This window comes from Podarcis cretensis, assembly GCF_951804945.1.
Source record: "Podarcis cretensis genome assembly, chromosome: 16".
NCBI classification, from domain to species: domain Eukaryota; kingdom Metazoa; phylum Chordata; class Lepidosauria; order Squamata; family Lacertidae; genus Podarcis; species Podarcis cretensis.
Window position 1 is genome coordinate 20183890 of NC_137186.1, and position 20214 is coordinate 20204103.

The window sequence follows — 20214 nt, forward strand, 5'->3', positions numbered from 1 at the left end:
GAATGTCACAAGAAGGCAGGTGCTTTTCCATCATCCACCCTGGCCAGGACATTTTTGGCCAAAGGTGACTCCCCTGCTCCCTGAACAATGGATGCCAATCCAGTTATTGTAGATCTTACTATAAGAAGATAGGAAGTTGTTTATTCATCTAGCCAAGTACTTTCTTCAACCAATTCCAAGTGCTGGCTTTGACCTATAAAGCCTTAAACGGCTCAGGATTGCAATACCTCAAGGACTGCCTCTCCCCATATAAACCGACCCTGGACTCTGCATTCATCATCTGAGACCCTTCTTCTTGTGAGGCTCAGAGGGTGGCAACACAAGAACTGGCCTTTTCTGCATTTGTGGAATGCCCTCCCCAGGGAGGTTCGCCTGGAGTCTCATTATATGTATTTTAGGCTCCGGGCAAAAGTGTTCGTCTTCAAACAGGCCCTTGGCTGATTAATATCCTACAACCTTTTAAATGTGTTTGTGGGAAGGGGGAGGTATTGTTTAGTTGGTTTTGTTTTAACTATTTACTTGTGTTTTTTACCTTGCATTTTATCCTGTATACCACCCTGAGATCTTGTGATGAGGGGCAGTATATAAATCTAATACTGTACATAATAATTTATTCAATTTTGTGTTTTTATATCATGGTTTTATGTTGTGAACTGCCCAAGACCTGCTGGTATAGGCAGTGCAAAATAAGTAAATAAATAAATGTTATTCTGTCTAGTGGTGAGTCTCCAAAGTTCCTGTCTCGCAAAGTGCCTTCCTTTTTCATCCCCTACAACCCAAATATTGTTATCAACATTCAGAGGAGGTGCTCCATCTCCTGAGTTAATGGGCCCTGATGCAAAGCTACCTTTGGCCAATACAATCTAGCCCAATATTGCCTGCTCTGACTAGCAGCCATTCTCCAGGGTCTGTAGTAGGGAAGAGTCTTTTCCCATCTTCTTCCACCTGATCCTTCCAACTGGAGATGGCAGGCACTGAACCAAGGATCTTCTGGAGGCCAAGGAAGTGCTATGGTGCTTTCCCCAAAGAGAGGGCAACAAAGGATTCCAGGATAGCCTCATTTTTAAAAGGGAAGAGGTCCTTCCGCCACGACCCTCTCCCCGAAAGACAGCACTCACGTGGCTTTCCCCTCACGGAGGAAGACACAAGAGAGGGTGAGCTGCAGTGTGGCGGCCACCACCTTCACCGACCGCGGCTTCAGATTAAGCTTCAGGTCCACTTGGGTGGGCGTGGTGCTGGCAAAGCGCTTGAGGTTCACATCCACAGAAGCCAGGACCTTCCGGTGCCCCTTTGATTCCTGGCGTGAGGGTGTTAACAGTCATGATTTCTGCTTAGGACAACTGACATTCTCTCTGCACACATATTCACAAACTCGCCTTTCCCGCTTGCCCCTTATTCCTCCCACAATGCACAGCTTTCAAACCCCTTTTCCATGCATGCGTCCTCCCCACCATGAGGAACCTATACTCAGCCACAATCTCATGTCTCCGGCTATCAGAAAATTGCCCTCGTTGCCATCATCTGCCTGGGATCAAGTCAAAATACTGTACTTCCTTTCCACCTTTAACACTGGGGAATGTTTTCCAGCCTGAGGTCCGCTTTCTCTTTTCGGAAACCTCCCAGAGGGAACATCTCAGTGAAAGTGGGAGGAGCCTTGAATGTAAATATTATCTTTGTGCAGTAGTCCAGTTTCTACACATCCCTACCAACCTCTCTATCATAGCATAGCTGTCAACTTTTCCCTTTTCTTGTGAGGAATCCTATTCGGAATAAGGGAATTTCCCTTAAAAAAAGGGAAACGTTGACAGATTCTATCCTCCATCCAGGCAAGAGAGGCTTTGTCAGAGTTTAAAGGCCACATTCCAGCCAGGCAAGAACACTTGGGGTGTGTGAGAGGCGTGGCCTGAGGAGAATTCTGAGGGCCAGACAGAGAGGCCTGGAGGGCCACATCTCATTCCCTTGGGCCTGAGATTGCCCATCCCTGCTTCCTTGCCTTGACTCTCTTCTTGGATCATATAGTGGGGCCTTCAGGGGTAGAATCATAGAGTTCTATAGTTCTAGTCTCTTTGGAGCAGCAGGATGCAAGTCAGCTCCACTTCAGACACGGCAGCCCGCTGGATAGCTTAAAATGGCTACAGGATCACAGAGCTGGGAGGGAGAGAGGGAGCACACACATCCTTGATGGACTTGCAAGCTGCTGGAGGGGCTAAGACTGGCACACCATCACAGCCACAACCCCAGAGTGAAAAATCAGTGACACTGACAAGGCCTGCCATTGCTGCCTGAGGTAAGGGCATCCTTCTTTTGCTTTTTTAGAACTCAATCAATACAGGTCTGTATTGCTGAGCAAGGGACACTCCTGGCAAGAAAAGATGCCCACAGCTTTAGACAAAAGGCCTGCCTCCTCTCAGTTCCTATTCCTAGGCCCACCAAAGCCCACATTTGAGGCTCCCAGAAACAGGTTCACTTCCACATACGTTTTCAATCACGAAGGTCCAGTCTTTGTCTTCATATTCCTCTACATGGGGATCCTGGAAAAGCAATGAGAAGAAGGTCACCTGGTGTGGAGGTCTGAACATACAATGCCTAGGGCTGCAATCTGATCACAAGCACAAGTCTAGGATAATCAAGCCTCTTTCTAGGAGATCATACCGTTTATCCATCTAGCACAATATTGCCTGCTCTGACTGGCAGTGGCTCTCCAAGGTGGGGAACCAAGGGCCACATTCCTGTCTAGGCAAACTTCTGTGAGGTGGGGAGTGGGAACATGCCAGCAGTGGGCAGGGCCAGTGGGAAAACAGGCAGAAAAACAAACGTAAATATTAACTTTGTACAGTAAGCTACAGTCTATGTACACTCGCACGACCCTCTTTCTTTTGAAAAATGCATTATCAAAGGCCACACTGACGCAAAACAAAAGCACTCTGACACCAGTTTAAACAGTAATTAGCTTTCCCCAGAGAATTCTGGTAGCTTGTTACGCGATTTGGGAGTTGTTAGAAGACCCTTACCCTCTTCCCAGTTACAATACCCAGAGTTCCCTGTAAAGAAGGATTGATAATTATAGCTTTGTGAGGGCAATAAGGGGTCCTCTAACAATAATCAGCAACCTTAACACACTACAGCTTCCATAATTTTTTAGGGGGAAGCCATGACTGTTTAAAATGCTATCATAGCACTTTATCATAGCATATCATGGATGTGGCAGAAATCCTCCTCCTCTTAAGGCCTTCCTTGTGTCAGTCATAGAGCCCACAACAGACTCCCAGCACTGTGGCTGCCATACCCGATAGAGCGTCACCATGATGTCCACATTTTCAGGTACCATCCACACCACGGTACCCCTATAGGGGTTCTTGATCCCTGGCTGCCAGCCATGAGCCTGCAGGTGGAAAAGCAGATAAGAACAAGCTAAAACATCAACCGGTGCCTCCAGAGGTACAGCTTCTGCTGGGATTTGGACCCCGCACCTTAAGGCAGCCTTCCCCAACCTTGGGCTTGCCAGATGTTTTGATCTATACAGCTTCCATCCACCCTGGTCAGCTGCAGGAGGGTCCCAGGTTGGGGAAGGCTGAGGCCAAACCCTGCCGTAGTTGAGAAAGTCAACACACCTTGGAGCAGATCCGCCGGTTCCTTCGGGTCCAGACCACAACCAGCTTGTCGGGCTGCCTAGCATTGGGAGAGAAGACAATTCAGAAACAAGAACAAAGAGGCAAACGTACTAGAACCCATAGAGATGTACTGTATAGGTCACGTACCTCTACCTGTTCTTAGGCCTAAGGCAGAGATGGGGAACCTCTGGCTCTACAGATGCGCCTTGATTACTTTTATATATCCCTGTCTGGCTGCGGCAACCCAGTCAGATAGGTGGGTTACAAATAAAACAACAACTTATTTAAAATATCTAAAAACTGCTAAACACATCTAAACGGTGCTTTTTTCTAGGGGTACGCATACCTCTAAACATTTTGTGAATCTAAGTTTGGCCTCATTGAAGGGCAGTATTTCAATATGGGTAGGAAAATGAAAGTACCCCTAAACATTTTTTGAGGGGGAAAAGCACTGCATCTAAAACAAATTGAATTATGGTAAGTTTGTTCTGGGTATAAGCTTCTGTGTGCATGCACACTTCTTCAGATACGTGTGCATGCACATGAAAGCTTATATCCAGAACAAACTTAGTTGGTCTTTAAGATGCTACAGGATAGTTTTTTTTAAATTATTTTGATGCTACTACTCTTGGACTCTGTTTCAGTGGAGGCAAGTGCCACCCCCCCAATTCCAGTTCAAATTTGACTTCTGGGAAAGTTGCTCTTGCATGCCATTCTGAAGAAGAAACTCTTTGGCTGGTCTCTTCCCCACGTTGGTTTCAGGAGAAAAGGGAAGCTATGATCCGCCCCCCTGGCCAACCAGGCATGTACTGGTGGTATTAGGGGATGACTTGGTACATTGTCATCTCTTCTGCTTAACAACCCACCACTGCTGCTATTGCATTCCCAGTATGGGGTGTGGGGCAGTGGTGTTACTCCTCAGTTCCATTACAAGCAATGCCCAGCTTCTGATTTTGCCACTACGCTATTTCTCTCCTAATAATAATAAACGAAAAACAGATTAAGACTTGCATAAACTTTCTAAATAACCGGGTAGGCTTGTCTGAACAAAAATGTTTTCAGCAGGTGCTGAAAAGAGTACAGTGAGGGCACTTGCCTGATACCAACAGGCAGGGAGTTCCCAAGTTAGGTGCTGCCACACTAAAAGGCTGAGTACTTAGAAATGCACAAGGGGTATGATGTGGTGCCTGTAGCCGTGCCATGTCTGTTGACTGAAGTGGTCAAGTGTGTGTGTGTGTGTTAGTACTTTTTAATGGGTGCCTTGGCAGAAAGGCGGCATATAAATGCAATGAGTAAATAAAAAAAACCTGTTACCGTAGTTGATCTCTAAGGTGCTACTGGACAATTTTTTATTTATTTCGACTGCGTCAGACCAACACGGCTACCTACCTGAATCTAAAATATTTTTTGTTAGCATTCAAAGTACAAAGTCCTGTGCAAATTCCTCCGAGTTCATTGAGACTTCATACCCTCCAACATTTATCTGATAAAAATAGGGACATCCTATTTAACAACAACAACAACTTGTTGTGGTGGTGGTGGTTGTTTTATTATTTATACTCTGCCCATTTGACTGTGTTGCCCCAGCCACTCAGGGTGGCTTCCAACATACAGTGGTACCTCGGTTCTTGAGCGTTTTGGAGCGTTTCAGTTTTTGAATGCCGAAAACCTAGAAGTAATGCTTCCGTTTTCAAATGCACCTTGGAAGTTGAACGGCTTCCGCTGTATGTTTCTCTATTTTCTCCATTGAAACTGAAATTCTCCCCTTGCGCCTTGGTTTTCAAACATTTCGGAAGAAGAACAGTCTTCTGGAACAGATTACGTTTGAAAACCGAGGTACCACTATATATCACAATCTAATAAAACATTAAACATTTAAAACAGTTCTCTATACAAGCCTGCCTCCAGATGTCTCCTAAAGCGTGTATCTCCTTGGCTTGCGGGTCGCATACCCGCCAACATTTCTCTAATGAAAATAGGGACATCCAAAGGAAAAGTGGGACATTCCAGGACCAAATCAGAAACCAGGATGGTTTCTATAAATCCAGAAATATCCCTGGAAAATAGGGACACTTGGGAGGGTCTGGGACTTGTTCCAATGCAAGGCCGCATCCACACCTTACATTTAAAGCAATATGATACCACTTTAAACAGTTGTAGCTTCCGCCAAACAATCATTCTTCACAGGGAACTACAAATTATAACCCTATGAGGGGAAATAGGGCTCTCCTGACAAATCCCAGCACTGTAACAAACCACAACTCCAATAATTATTTGGGAGAAGCTATGACTGTTTAAAGTGGCTCCACACTGCTTTAAACGTATGGTTTGATTGCGGCCTACATCTCCATACGGACTGAGGCCTTAACTGCCACTTTATATCCCACCATTTATTTATTTTAAAACATTTCAATGTTGCCTCCCCACTTCCAAGTCTCGAGGCAGCCTGCAACAATACTAAAAGGCGTATCGAAACATGAAAATATACAGGAAGAAAACACAATAATCGAAAAACCAGGAGAGAGTTTAAGGTTATAATGCCCTGAGCCGTGAGCACCAGTGAAGGCTTAGGAGGGCTGTTCTAGCCATCCTCAGGCCTTCAAATTCGACAGAGGGTTAGTCTCTTGCAGCAAAAACAGCATCTTATAAAAGCTAACAAAGCCTTCAGTTGGGCATATGTCAGCCTTTGCCAACCTGGGATGGAGTTGACCAAATGTGGCATAAGCTTTGTGGGCTGAAGCCCACTATGTCAGGTGCACAAGCTTCAAGGACCACACCAGCTTCTTGAGCTGATTCTCGGCAGAAAATGACTTCTTTGCTGGCATGTGGAAGGGAACCCGTGGCTTCTGTGGGGCAGCGGAAAGGAAGACTTCCTCATTTTCCTTTCCGGAGTGGGCTTTTGAAACCAAGAAGCTCTGGGGCCAGGCAGTAACTTGAACTCTGGCTCAGCAGCACAGAGGTTATTTCGGTGGGAAGCTTTATCTTCCCCTTCTCAGACTTCACCGGGCGCGGCTCTGATCCTCCTCGGAGCTGGGCCAGGTCACACCCAGCCAACATGGGTGTCAAAAGAGACCAGCCCCACTGCTGCCCTTCAGGCCTGATCACACTTTCCTTCATTTCTCAAATCAAATCAGCAGACTTTGCTCTTTAGCACACCCACCCTCAGATAAAGCTCCTCTCCCCACCTGAAGTTTAGGATCAAACTGGATGAAGAAGAAGAAGAAGAAGAAGAAGAGTTTGGATTTGATATCCTGCCTTTCACTCCCTTTAAGGAGTCTCAAAGCGGCTAACATTCTCCTTTCCCTTCCTCCCCCACAACAAACACTCTGTGAGGTGAGTGGGGCTGAGAGACTTCAAAGAAGTGTGACTGGCCCAAGGTCACCCAGCAGTTGCATGTGGAGGAGCGGAGACTCGAACCCGGTTCCCCAGATTACAAGACTACCGCTCTTAACCACTACACCACACTGGCTCTCACTGGGATGTAACCCAACAGCCTTCCCTGGTTCCCTGGTTCTGAAAAGGACCCAGGGGTCCTGGCTTCCTCTTTGCCAGGAAGAACATGTGAAGATCCTGAGCATAGGTGTCAACTTTCCCTTTTTTGCGGGAAATTCCCTTATTCCAGCGCCGTTTCCCGCTGCTATCCCGGATTGTTAGATATCCTGTAGACTGTCCCTGGGACAGGTGAGGCTGCTGGTCCCTTATTTTCGAGGCCGCTGATCCCTTTATTTTCAAATCTGAAAGTTGACAGCTATGATCCTGAGGCATGTTCTGAGCAGTGGTATGCAGTTATTGGACTAAGGTGACTAGGCTAGTCCCCTAAATGTTCCCCGGATGCCTCCTTCCATTATTTTTCATTGCATTTCTGTAACACTTTATATTTTAAAGAACACATCTCAAGACAGTTTACAACACGCTAAAACAGGAAAATATTTCAGATCCTCTTAGTTACCGTACATTTTGCTTCCCCCAGTCGCCAACATGGCATCCACAGATTTCCACATGGTCGCAGCTGGACCCGCGCCAGTCGAAAACGCGCATAGCACATGGCTAATTTTTAATACTGCCTACTATAGCAGAGGACGCAGGTGGCGCTGTGGGTTAAAGCCTCAGCGCCTAGGGCTTGCCGATCGAAAGGTCGGCGGTTCGAATCCCTGCGGCGGGGTGCGCTCCCGCTGCTCGGTCCCAGCGCCTGCCAACCTAGCAGTTCGAAAGCACCTCCGGGTGCAAGTAGATAAATAGGGACCGCTTACCAGCGGGAAGGTAAACGGCGTTTCCGTGTGCGGCTCTGGCTCGCCAGAGCAGCGATGTCACGCTGGCCACGTGACCCGGAAGTGTCTCCGGACAGCGCTGGCCCCTGGCCTCTTGAGTGAGATGGGCGCACAACCCCAGAGTCTGTCAAGACTGGCCCGTACGGGCAGGGGTACCTTTACCTTTTACTATAGCAGGGGGTGGGGGACATGTGGCCTTCCAGATGTTTCGGGAGCCCAGCTCCTATGACCCCCTGACCATGGGCCATGCAGGTTGGGGGGCTGATGACAGCTGAAGCTCAGCAACATCTGGAGGACCACAGATCCCCCTGCCCTTGTATTAGAGCACAGACTCCTGTGCTCCCCAATCACAACATACAGTGAACCACACACACACACACACACACACACACACACACACACACACACACCTGTTGATGAAAGTGATGCCCAGCTTCATCTTAATAGCCTCTATAATTCTTCTGGGCTAGTGTCCAAAGGCTAATTTTAGCCCCTGGGGGCTAGCAGTCATAAATCCGCTGCAGGTGCTGGGTTAAATCTGGGCGCAGTGCGGAAACCCAATACACCCACCAAGCGTCCTTCTCTTCATCACAGAACAGCCTTGTAGGACTCTCCACTTTCACCCAGAATGGAGAGCCAGAGGGGCAAAGACCCCCATGAGAGGAGGCCTCAAGGCAGAGGCTAATCTCAGAATGAGGGGCTGGAGGTCAAGTTGACCCCCAGGCTCCAGTGTGTAAGGACCCAACTAAGGCTACACTGTGAAGGTAAGGTAAAGGTAAAGGACTCCTGGACAGTCAAAGGTGACTATGGGGTTGCAGTGCTCATCTCGCTGCCTTCAGGCTGAGGGGGCCGGTGTTTGTCCACAGACAGCTTTCCGGGTCATGTGGCCAGCATGACTAAACCACTTCTGGCGCAACGAAACACCATGATGGAAGCCAGAGCACAAGGAAACACCGTTTACCTTCCCGCAGCAGTGGTACCTATTTATCTACTTGCACTGGCGTGCTTTCGAACTGCAAGGTTGACAGGAGCTGGGACAGAGCAACGGGAGCTCACCACATTGCAGGGATTCGAACTGCCGACCTTCTGATTGGCAAGCCCAAGAGGCTCAGTGGTTCAGACTACAGCGCCACCTGCGTCCTACACCGTGTAGGAGGAAGCAACAGAACAAAGAAACACTCTTGACATGCCCAGAGGTACCCTTGTTCTTCAAGATTTCTTTTTCCATTTTGCAGCTGTGTTTGGCTCTGGTGCTGGAAAACAGGGTCTTGAGCAGACTATTCCCCTATTGGGTGCTGCTTCAGGCTACAATTCCCATTGACCCCAGCCTGCACTGCTGCTTTGACTGGGGTGTAAACCTGTATCCTTTTGTAATGCCAACATCAGATAATTACAATTATATTTAAATCGTTTCTGTAATGTTTCAGGGTGGCAGGTGGATGCTTTGCCTCGTTTCCTCACCCCAAGACTGCTAATAAACACTTCTTGACCTTCCATATCCTAGTGTTCTTCAGACACTGGACTACAACTCCCATCATCCCTGATTTGGTCAAGGCGACTGCAGAAGTGGGGAGATGGGAATCCAACATCTGAAGGGATGCAGTTTTCCTGCCCCTGTTCTAGGAGCTTGGTCCTGTGAGCTCTGGAGATAGCTAGAGCATGAGACTCTCCATCTCAGGTCCATGGGTTTGAGCCCCACGTTGGGCAAAACATCCCTGCATTGCAGGGGGTTAGACTAGATGACCCTGGTGCTCCCTCCCAACTCTACAAATTCTATGATTCAGAGCCAGGGATGGGCCCCCAAAATCAACACAGCATCTCAGGCCGGTAGCAAAAAAATGTGTTCCTGTACATGTGCTGAGTGCGTAGTTCGGCACCATTAGTGAAATTGAAGGTAAACACTCTTAAGTCAGGCTTTAAAAAGAGAAAGAGAAAGAAAAGTACTGGGGTTTGAGCCAAGTTCTGTGTGGCTGAATGTTCCCCCCCCCAAAAAAAAAAAAAAATCTAGCCAAGTCATGGGAATGAGGGTGTGCCTGAGGACCAGCAAAAGTAGTGGAAATAACTTGAGCTCAGAGGAATCCAAGAGCTCTGAAGTCAGATTACCCCCAAGGGGAGGACAGACTCCACACTCCCACTCAGCTGGGTCCCTGCTCTTCGCATCTGAGACAATCCACATTCCCTCCCTCCTGTTTCCATTTTTTGCAGCGTTCCTGTTATCCTAACACACACACACACACCCTGAAGTTTCAGCCCTCCCTTTTCCATTTTTAGCCCTGCAATGACTAAATATTTATCATTTCCCGAGTCCCTTATAAGGCCTTTGCCATGTCAGAATGAGGGGAGGGGTGTGTGTCCTTATTCGCCTGCTCCTCCACCATATCAGTCTGTCTAGAACTCCCAAAGTCTGGCAACCAGCTCTTCTCCCATTGGAGTTTGTTGCAGGGAGGGGGCAGGGGGCTAGACATGAGGAGTGGGCCTGACCTCCAGCATCTCATCTCCCCACCACTTTAAAAAAGAAAAAGTAACTATATCAAGTCAGCCTTCTCCCACCTGGTACCATCCAGATGTTTAGGACTACAACTCCCATCAGCCCCTGCCAGCACAAACTAGTGTATTTCAGCACAGAACGCCAGATCTTGCCCCTTCTGCCCTAATCTTCTTCCTCTTTCTTCCACTATTCTGAATGCAAACCTCCAACACATCATATATGTCAGGACTCAAACCAGGAACATGCAAAGCAAAAGAGGAGGAAGAAGTGACTCAGAGCATGTGCAGAGTACATTCTCATCTATGATCAGCATGCTAGATAGGTTTGAGAGGCCCGTCTTGTTTCTTTCAAGTCCCTGAAGCTTGAACAGATATCACCAGCAGATGACTTTTCTTGGGGAGATGCTAGCTGCACCCCAAACTGGTGCCTCTCTGGCCAGCCAAGGAGACCGAAAGCCCACAGCTCAGCAAGTGAGAAACAGCATCTTCCCTGAGTGTTCATACTGCTCCACTGTCTGTGCTCGTTGAGTGCTTAGGAAGTTATCTTCTGCCAAGTCCATCTAATGGTCCATCCTTCTGTGACTGGTGACAGCTGTCCAGAGACAAGGAAGTTTTCCCCACTACTGACTACCCTGATCTGCTAGAATCACAGAATTGTAGAGTTGGAAGGAACCACAAGGATCATCTAATCCAGCCCCCTCCAATGCAGAAATCTTTTGCCCAATGTGGGGTTCGAACCCAGAATCCTGAGATTAAGAGTCTTGTGCTCTACCAGCTGAACTATAACCTGGGCCCTTTTTGCAAGCATAGGCAGATGCTGTGCTGCTGACTTTTGCTTATCACCCTGAACCTAAAGCAAGATTCCAGCTCTCTAGTTCTGAAAAAAGCACTGATTTAAAATAATAACCGTTTCTTTATTCTTTAAAGCATTTTTACCCTCCTCTTCAATTTAAGAAGGCTTCCAGAGAAGTTTACAAAGACCAGTAGTAATAAGATACAGTGGTACCTCTGGTTACGAACTTAATTCGTTCCAGAGGTCCGTTCTTAACCTGAAACAGTTCTTAACCTGAGGTACCACTTTAGCTAATGGGGCATCACTCTACCACCGCGCCACCAGCACACAAATTATTTTCTCATCCTGAGGTAAAGTTCTTAACTTAAGGTACTACTTCTGGGTTAGCGGAGTCTGTAACCTGAAGTGTTTGTAACCCGAGGTGTTTGTAACCCGAGGTACCACTGTATGCTCTTTCTGAAGCTTATAATCTAAAAGACGCAACACAAAAGGAAAGAGGGACTGGGAGGGAGGAGGGGAAAATGCAAACTCAGCCGCTAGTTCCTCATGGCTCAGCACAGAGGAAGCTGCCTTATCCCAAGTCAGGCCCGGGATTCGTCTAACCCAGAAATGTCTGCAATGACAGGCACGAATCTCAAGACAGGAATTTTGCAAGTGACATCAGTTAACCTAGAAGACAGACGGCCCGAGCCAGTCGGATGGCACAGACAGCACCTTGTGAAGTGGAGAGAAAGAATCAGCCTCAGGCAACTAAGCAAGGAGGTCAGGCTCAGTTCTGCTTTTCATTCCTGACCACTGCAAATAAACTTTCAGGCTAGCAATGTCAGTGTCTCGTGTCTATGGCTGTCCCTGGTGTCTATGGCTGTCCCTGATGTCCCTGGCATGGCACAGTAACCTGCTGTCCAAGAGAAGAGGCTGCTTTCCTACTGCAGGAATGACCCATCCATTCAGGTTTACACCTTTACTAGACTAGCAAAGCAGGAACCCAAATGAGATGACCGACCTCCCAGAAATACCACCAGCTGTCAGGGACTGACTGGACAAGGAACAGTGGTGGGAGGCTCCGGCCGGAGAACCCCCTAGGGAAGCCTCAGAAGAGGAAGGCTCAGAGCCAGGGGAGTGGTGGTGGGACACGGAAGACAGGTCAGAGGACGGAGGGGAGGCAGAATGGTTGGATGCTCAACAAGCAGCCGGCTTGAGTGAGAGAGAGGAAGAAGAGTCAGAAAGCGCTGCAGACACAGGATAGGCAGCTGAGGAGGAGGTAGGGGCTGAGGCTGCAACAGATTTACAGGAGCTTGTATTCAGCTCCATTCCTCCCTTGTCTCCATGGGCACAGAGGGCTTTGCAGAGAGCTCAGAGAGTGGGGGGGGGGAGCCCTCCCCAACAGAGTGAATCAACTTTACTGCTCGTCTCTGAGTCTGATCTGCAGCTGAACCAGCCCTGACACCAGATTTTCCTAGAGTTCAAGGGAGTTGCGCTTCCACCCTCCCCAACTTTGGAGTTTGGGGGACAGGGGAAGAAACTCCTCCAGTGACACCATCTCTAACCTGCCCCCTTGCATTTGGACCAAGCCCCCCCTCCCCGTAACCCTTTACATAGCCCCTTGTACAGTTTACAACAGGGGCAGAGGTCCCTTTTCCCTTCTGGGCATCTTCCTGGGGGCTGCATGCAATTGCTTGGCGGAACTGGAAACAAAAGTGGGCAGAGAGCCAGTGTGGTGTAGTGGTTAAGAGCGGTAGTCTGCTAATCTGGGGAACCGGGTTTGAGTCTCCGCTCCTCCACATGCAACTGCTGGGTGACCTTCTTTGAAGTCTCTCAGCCCCACTCACCTCACAGAGTGTTTGTTGTGGGGGAGGAAGGGAAAGGAGAATGTTAGCCGCTTTGAGACTCCTTAAAGGGAGTGAAAGGCGGGATATCAAATCCAAACTCTTCTTCTTCTTCAGAGTAATGAATGTTAATGTTTACTTTTGTGCAACAAGGCTGGTTTCCACACACACCTATTCTGGCAATAATAATAATAATAATAATAATAATAATAATAATAATAATAATTTTTATTATTTATACCCCACCCATCTGACTGGGTTGCCCCAGGGACTCTGTGCAGCTAGCAAAATATATAAAAACATGATAAAACATTCAACCTTAAAAAGCATCCCTATACAGAGCTGCCTTCAGATGTTCCCTAAATGTTACTGTATATACAGTGGTACCTTGGTTCTCAAACTTAATCTGTTCTGGAAGTCTGTTCCAAAACCAAAGCGTTCCAAAACTAAGGCACGCTTTCACACAGAAAGTAATGCAAAACGGATTAATCCATTCCAGACTTTTAAAAACAACCCCTAAAATTCAACACGGATTTTACTATCTAACAAGACCATTGGTCCATAAAATGAAAGCAATAAATAACGTACTGCAGTAACACAATCATTCAATCAATCAATCAATCAGTAGTTGAACTGGGTTCCACACAGTCACGAAAACAAAACAAAAAGAGCCACAAAAACGCAAAATAAATAGCAAAAACAGACAGACCTCAGTGTAACACTCAAAACAGAAGTGTGGCAGTCAAAACGGAGCACATTCGGCTTCCGAAAACAGTTCGCAAACCAGAACACTTACTTCCGGGTTTACAGTGTTTGGGTTCCAAGTTGAGTACCAAGGCATTTGAGAACCAAGGTACCACTGTAATTACTCATGCCAATCAAAAGCACTCAGGGGGTGGGTGGCCAGAGAGGAGGAGGTGGTCCTGGAGCCTGAGGCCCCTTGCAATTCCCTCTTTTCCCGTTTTTCCAGTTCACCATTACTCCTAGCATCGTGGCCACCCAACCATCCTCATTCTACCCCCAACATGCCAAGATACCATGGTCGCTGCAATTTCCAAGCTGGATTGCCTCAGTACATGTTCTGCGTGGGTCTGCCCTTGAAGACAGCGCAGAAGCATCAACGGGCGCAGAGCGCAGCTCCCCGTCTTCCTGTTACAGCTACTGTGTGACAAAAAACAGATTTCGGTCTGCTCTGCACAGCACCATTTGCATTGTTTACCCATTTGCTTCCGAGTTCAATTCCACGTGCCAGAGCTGAAAGTTTTGCAAAGCCCACCCATTGACAGAGGCCTAAATGCCATGTATGTTCTTATTTATTTGCTTCCTTTGTTAAAGTCACATCTCAATGTTCCACTAAACGGTGCTTAATCAAGGCAGCTAATGAAGTAAAAATTGAAACATAGAAAACCTAATTGTTATGTGGGGGGTGGGAATGAGGATATCCCCCCCCCCCCGCATGGGCCATCTGTGTCCTGCAGGTTTTCCACCCCTGACTGCTCTGTAATTGTAGCAGAATTCGCTAGACCTTTTCCAGATGGGTTTCAACATAGAATCATAGAATCATCTTTCACTTCTAACAGGCATTTGTCCAATCTGGGTCATTTTCTGGGCTTATTCAGTACATAGATTGCTTTTAAATGCAATTTGGGGGAAAATGGCCTCTCCTGTTGTTTTCATGATTGCATGGAGTTGTTTTTTATGTCACAAACCACTCTGAACTACTTGGAAACTAGCAACATCGTAAATAGGTTAAATCAATAAAAACATGATTCCCTTTCACCTCCATGTACCACTTCCTGGTGCACAAGCTTCTACCCGTAACCTAGAACACAACTTGTGAAATGCAAACTGGTTAAAAAGGCCTGCACAGGAACCGGCAGCCCCTGGTGCAAATCTCATCTTTGCCATGAAAAGTCTAGGTAACCTTAGGCACGCAAAAGCAACACAGGAAACTGCCTTAATGCAGAGTCAGGCCTGCACCAGAGATGGGAAACTTTGCCCCCCCCCCCCCGCCATGTTATTGGACTTCAACTTTCATTATCCCAGTGCAGAGTTAGATGAGTCTAATGATACCATTAAGGCCTTTGGCTCTCCTTTGGTTCCCAGCCCTACCAGGAAGTGATTGCAGTCAGTCCTACGATCTTATTTATTTTAATTTTTTTGTAAACCAGAGGAGTGTACAACTGTAAAAATACAGTGCTATCAAGCAATAATATAAACAATATGAATTAAGAAGCAATGAACTACAGTACAAGGTTACTAAGCAAGACAAAGACCACAAGCATTGCTCTACCACTGAGCTATGGTCCTTCCCATAAAAGATAAAAGTAAGCTTCTAGTCCTCATGGTTGTGAGGAAAAGGCAGAATTAAACAGGGACCTGGGAAAATGCCTTATAGTACCAAGACAGGCTATTGGTGCATTTGGCTCAATATTGTCCACACTGACTGGCAGCAGCTCTCCAGGGTGTCGGACAACTCTCTTTTGCAGCCCTGCCTAGCAATGTCCAGGTTTCAACTTGGGACATTTTAAAACACAAAGCATGCCACTGCCCCTCCCCTGGAGGAGCCCTTCCCCCAAACTGCCCCTCCTCTCGCAACCTTTTGCACCTACAATACAGGTTTATGAACACAGGGCCGTTGTAAAAAATTATACCAAGATATAATTAGAAGGCTTTAGTGTATTCTTGTGCGTACAAAGTATGAAATAGAATAGAATAGAATGTAGTTGGTAGATCATGAGACTCAAATCTCAGGGTTGTGGGTTCGAGCCCCACGATGGTCAAAAGATTCCTGCATTGCAACGGGTTGGACTAGATGACCCTCGTGCTCCCTAACAACTCTACGATTCTAGATGATAATATATTATAGCCCTTGGGTTTATTAGCAACACCGGCCTACCTTAAAAGGCAGTTGTGAAACCCTACCCCGCCCCTTCACCATTGCTCGTGCATTCCCCGCCCTTTTCTCCACTTCCTGGGTCCAGGACCCCCCCCCCCCCCGCCAAAAACCCTCCTCGTGTACTCACAAGACCCTGAGTCACCGTCTCTCCCTCTCCCCCACGGACCCGCTGCCCCACCCAGCCTCACCATTTCTTGGTGCACTCCACCACTAGCTCCTGGTAACAGGCCACGAAGTGGAATTTGGCCGCCCGCTTGCCGACGCGCTGGAGCCGCTTCCACACCGAACTCATGGCCGCCCCGTCGGTTTCCGCGGCTGTCGCCTCGCTGCTGCGGCCCCGGAGGAGAGCTGTGGGTCACCGCCGCCGCCTTCTTCACACCCCACCGGCGCCCCTCCGCTCGGCCCCCATCACCCGCTGCTGCTGCTGCGTCTCCTCCTGACCCCGAGCCCCGACGGGGCGAGCACAGCAGCCTGCAGAGAGCCTGCCTCCTTCTCCTGCTACTGCTGCTGCCGTTGCCGTCTGAACGCCTGGCTCGCAGCCCGCGGAAACCTGGCCGGGAGGAAGTTGGTGCAGAGCGAGAAAGTTACAGACTTCGAAGCGGGGAGAGGAAGAGAGAGCGGGGGGGGGGGGGAGCCCGGTCTCCGTCCGCCGCTGGCAAACGGGCTGTGGGTGTGATCTTCAGACGGAGAGGGCGGAGCGCGGGAGGGAGAAGCAGCGGCAGAAGGCGGCAGCAGCAGCAGCAGCAGCAGCCAGGCAGAGAAGGGAGCGAGCGATAGCTGACGGCAGCTACAGCACCCGCACCCACCCCGGGACATCGGGGCTGCATGTCTGCAAAGAGACCCTCGGACGGGCTGCCTCTGGGCCTCGGGCTTGCGCTCCGTCGTTTTGGCCAACCTCTGCTGAGTTGTTTCTGCCCATGAACAGACGGCCTCCTCCTCCCTTCTTCAACCCCGGCCAAAGTTCGTAAATGGCTTCAAGACGCCTGCCTGCTGGGCCGAGCAGCAGCGTAAGGAAGAAAGCCTGTCTTAGGAAATAGTGCCTCTGGGCACATGCAGAGTGTTTGCCCGTCCCGCGCGCGGCTGCTCAGATGGGTTCCACGTTTTTTTTTCTTCCCCAAGCCACTGCCGTGTATAAAAAAGGGAAATAAATAAAAGACGCCACACTGAGCAATTCCTCTCCCTCTCCTCCTGGCCCTACATTCTCCTGCGTTGGCCATTAACCAGGAGGAGGAGGAGGAGGAAATTCTGGCCAGCTGGCAACCCCGCTTTGTCAACAGCAAAACCGGCAATGCTGTTTGGCAAGGACAGAAAGACAGTCGAGGGCCATATGAATAAGTAAATAGTGGAGAGAAGGTGCCTTCTGAGCATGTGCAGAGTGTTATTTCACTTGCCCTGAAATAATCCTTCTCAAGCAGGGTTAGAAGGCTGCATGCTGAAAGGGTTGACCTCCAGGCAGCCACCGGCCGCTTTTGAACCTTTTTACATTTACGTCCAACTTTTCTTTCAAGCAACTTGGGGGGACCTACCCGGTTCTCCCTGGGTATGGTCCCATAACCCCTGTGAGGTAGATTAGGCTGAGAGACAGGCCGCCTAGGGAGCTTCATGGCTGAGGGGTGGGGTTTGAACCCTGGTCTCCCAGGTCTTAGTAGTCTGACACCTTAACCACTGTACCACACTGCCACATCCATTCGTTTTTCCCCTCACACTTGGGCTGCTCTTCCACAGAGGTGATAGACAGATGACCTTGGGTCGTGCTAGTCACCTTCACACACCCCCACCAAATCTAACCTACCTCACAGGGTTGCTGTGTGGATAAAATGAGAGGGGGCTTGAGCTATTTGAAGGAAAAACAGGCTATCAATGGCTTTAATTAACCAGCAGTAACATTTTCACTGCCATCCACAGGGGTTCCCTGGAGGGTTTGGAGAGGGAATGGGAGTAATAATACCCACCCCTTCCTCACAATATTGCAAGCCAGAATGTATGACAGGATATATTATTATTTTTTAAAACCAAAGTAAGGATCCTCCCGAGCAGACATATTTCACCTGCTCTGAAGTTTTGTTGCCAGCTTGAGGACCCAAATTCCAGGTCTCTGAATCTTTCGCCTCGAATTCTGAGCCTTCATCACACTCCTCAGCCCTCCCTCCCCTGCCATCTCTCCCTCTATCCCTTCCTTCCTTCCCTCCCTCCCTCTGCTTCTTTGGCTTCTTACATATTTGCCTTCTAGCTCAGAGGGTATAAATAAGCACCCCGTAAACTGATCCCAAACTGATCCTGGCATCATCCTGGGTGGGACGGGTTCGTCATGGAAATTCACCAACCCCAAATTTAGCAACCGAGGGACAGAATCTGTCCCAGAGGCTCCGGAAGGGCAAGTAGGAGGGACGAGGCTCGTGTAATAGCCTAAATAATGCGACACCCTTCAAAAGAATGGGTGGCTTAAAACCGGGTGCTCACCTATCCCCACACAATCACAGCTCTACCACTGTAAGCAACACAGAACTGCAAGTGACTTTTCATGTTGGGATGTTTGTGTGTGTGTGTGCATATCCTGTTATGGTTCCACCCACACTAGTGATTTGCCATAATAATAATAATGGAGGGGGAGTAGCAATGTACCTGAGCAGGCTCTTTTAAAGTCGCCCCTGTTTTTAAATTTGCACCAAAGTGCTTTTTAAACATTAGGTACTATTACACAATTGCAAACTTTTAAAAGGTTGGGGTGTGTGTGTTAAAATCTGCAATTCAGTGGTGGGGAACCTCAAGCCCAAATGTGGTCCTCCACGCCTTTCCATGTGGCCTTCTGACTCTCCCAAGTCCCCAAACTTCCCTGGCTTTGTACCTTGAGAGTTTTTGCCTGTCTTACATGTCCCTGAACTTCAATCGTGCCTCTTGCTTGCCTAGATGGAGGGCAGAGAAGGTTGTGTGATTGTGTGTAGGAAACTAGCCTACTGTACAAAGGTAACATTTGCATTGATGCTCTGCTCACTTTTGTCTTTGGTCCCATAGAGTGTGAGGTCATACCCTCCAACATTTCTCCAATGATAATAGGGACGTTCTATTCCATAGTAATAATAATTTTATTATTTGTACCCTGCCCATCTTACTGAGTTGCCCCAGTCACTCTGGGCAGCTTCCAACATATATAAAAGCATAACGAAACATTAAAAATCTTCCCTAGGCATGGCTGCCTTCAGATGTATTCTAAAGGTTGTATTGTTTCTTATTTCATTTGCTCGGAGGGTTGCATAACTCCATACCCTCCAACATTTCTACGATGAAAATAGGGATGTCCTAAGGAAAAGCAAGGGACACAGGTGGTGCTGTGGGTTAAACCACAGAGCCTAGGACTTGCTGATCAGAAGGTCGGTGGTTCGAATCCCCGCGATGGGGTGAGCTCCCGTTGCTCGGTCCCTGCTCCTGCCAACCTAGCAGTTCGAAAGCACATCAAAGTGCAAGTAGATAAATAAGTACCGCCCTGGCGGGAAGGTAAACGGCATTTCCGTGTGCTGCTCTGGTTTGCCAGAAGCGGCTTAGTCATGCTGGCCACATGACCCGGAAGCTGTACGCCGGCTCTCTTGGCCAGTAAAGCGAGATGAGCACCGCAACCCTAGAGTTGGCCACGACTGAACCTAATGGTCAGGGGTCCCTTTACCTTTACCTTTAAGGAAAAGCAGGACATTCCAGGATCAAATCAGAAACTGGGATGGCTTCTATAAAACCGGGACTGTCCCTGGAAAATAGGGGCACCTGGAAAGTTTTTAAGGTTATCAAATCTGCTATTCATCATGGCTTTGTCCTACCTCCACTGCTGGAGGCAGCATGCCTCTGAAGGTAAAAGGTGAAGGTAAATGACCCCTGGATGGTTAAGCCCAGCTGAATTCGACTATGGGGTGTGGCGCTCATCTCCGCTTTCAGGACGAGGGAGCCAGCATTTGTCCATGGATGGCTTTCCGGGTAATGTGGCCAGCATGACTAAACCGTTTCTGGTGCAACGGGACATCGTGATGAGAGCCAGAGCGCAAGGAAACGTTATTTACCTCCCTGCCACAGCGGTACCTATTTATCTACCTGCGCTGGTATGCTTTCGAACTGCTAGGTTGGCAGGAGCTGGACAGAGCAACGGGAGCTCACTCCATCATGTGGCTTCCCACAGGCGTCTGGCTGGCCCTTTGCAAACAGGATGCCAGACCGAATGGGCCCCTGGCACTTATGGGGTAGCTGTGAACAGGAAGGCAACTATTATTTATCATATTTGCACCACACCTTTCCTTTAACAAATTGTTTACTTCACAACAACTCTGCAAGGTAGGCTACGCTGAGAAAC

The 20214-nt window shown here is 48.4% G+C and overlaps 1 protein-coding gene across 4 annotated transcripts in view; it reads right to left on the reverse strand.

Moving 5' to 3' along the window:
* EHBP1L1 (EH domain binding protein 1 like 1) overlaps window positions 1-16559 on the reverse strand; it is a 43521-nt gene extending 26962 nt beyond the window's left edge. For 2 of the 4 annotated variants that reach the window (XM_079956350.1, XM_079956349.1), the window contains exons 1-5: window positions 16073-16559; window positions 3612-3669; window positions 3287-3382; window positions 2478-2531; window positions 1119-1297 (exon numbers count right to left, since the gene is read on the reverse strand). In XM_079956350.1, coding sequence (XP_079812476.1) covers window positions 1119-1297; window positions 2478-2531; window positions 3287-3382; window positions 3612-3669; window positions 16073-16176 — 491 coding nt within the window. In that variant the 5' untranslated portion in view covers window positions 16177-16559. Of the gene's footprint in view, window positions 1-1118; window positions 1298-2477; window positions 2532-3286; window positions 3383-3611; window positions 3670-6771; window positions 6878-16072 lie in introns of those variants that run through there. The other 2 variants (XM_079956352.1, XM_079956351.1) reach the window with 2 other exon arrangements.
* Between the last annotated feature and the right edge of the window lie 3655 nt (window positions 16560-20214).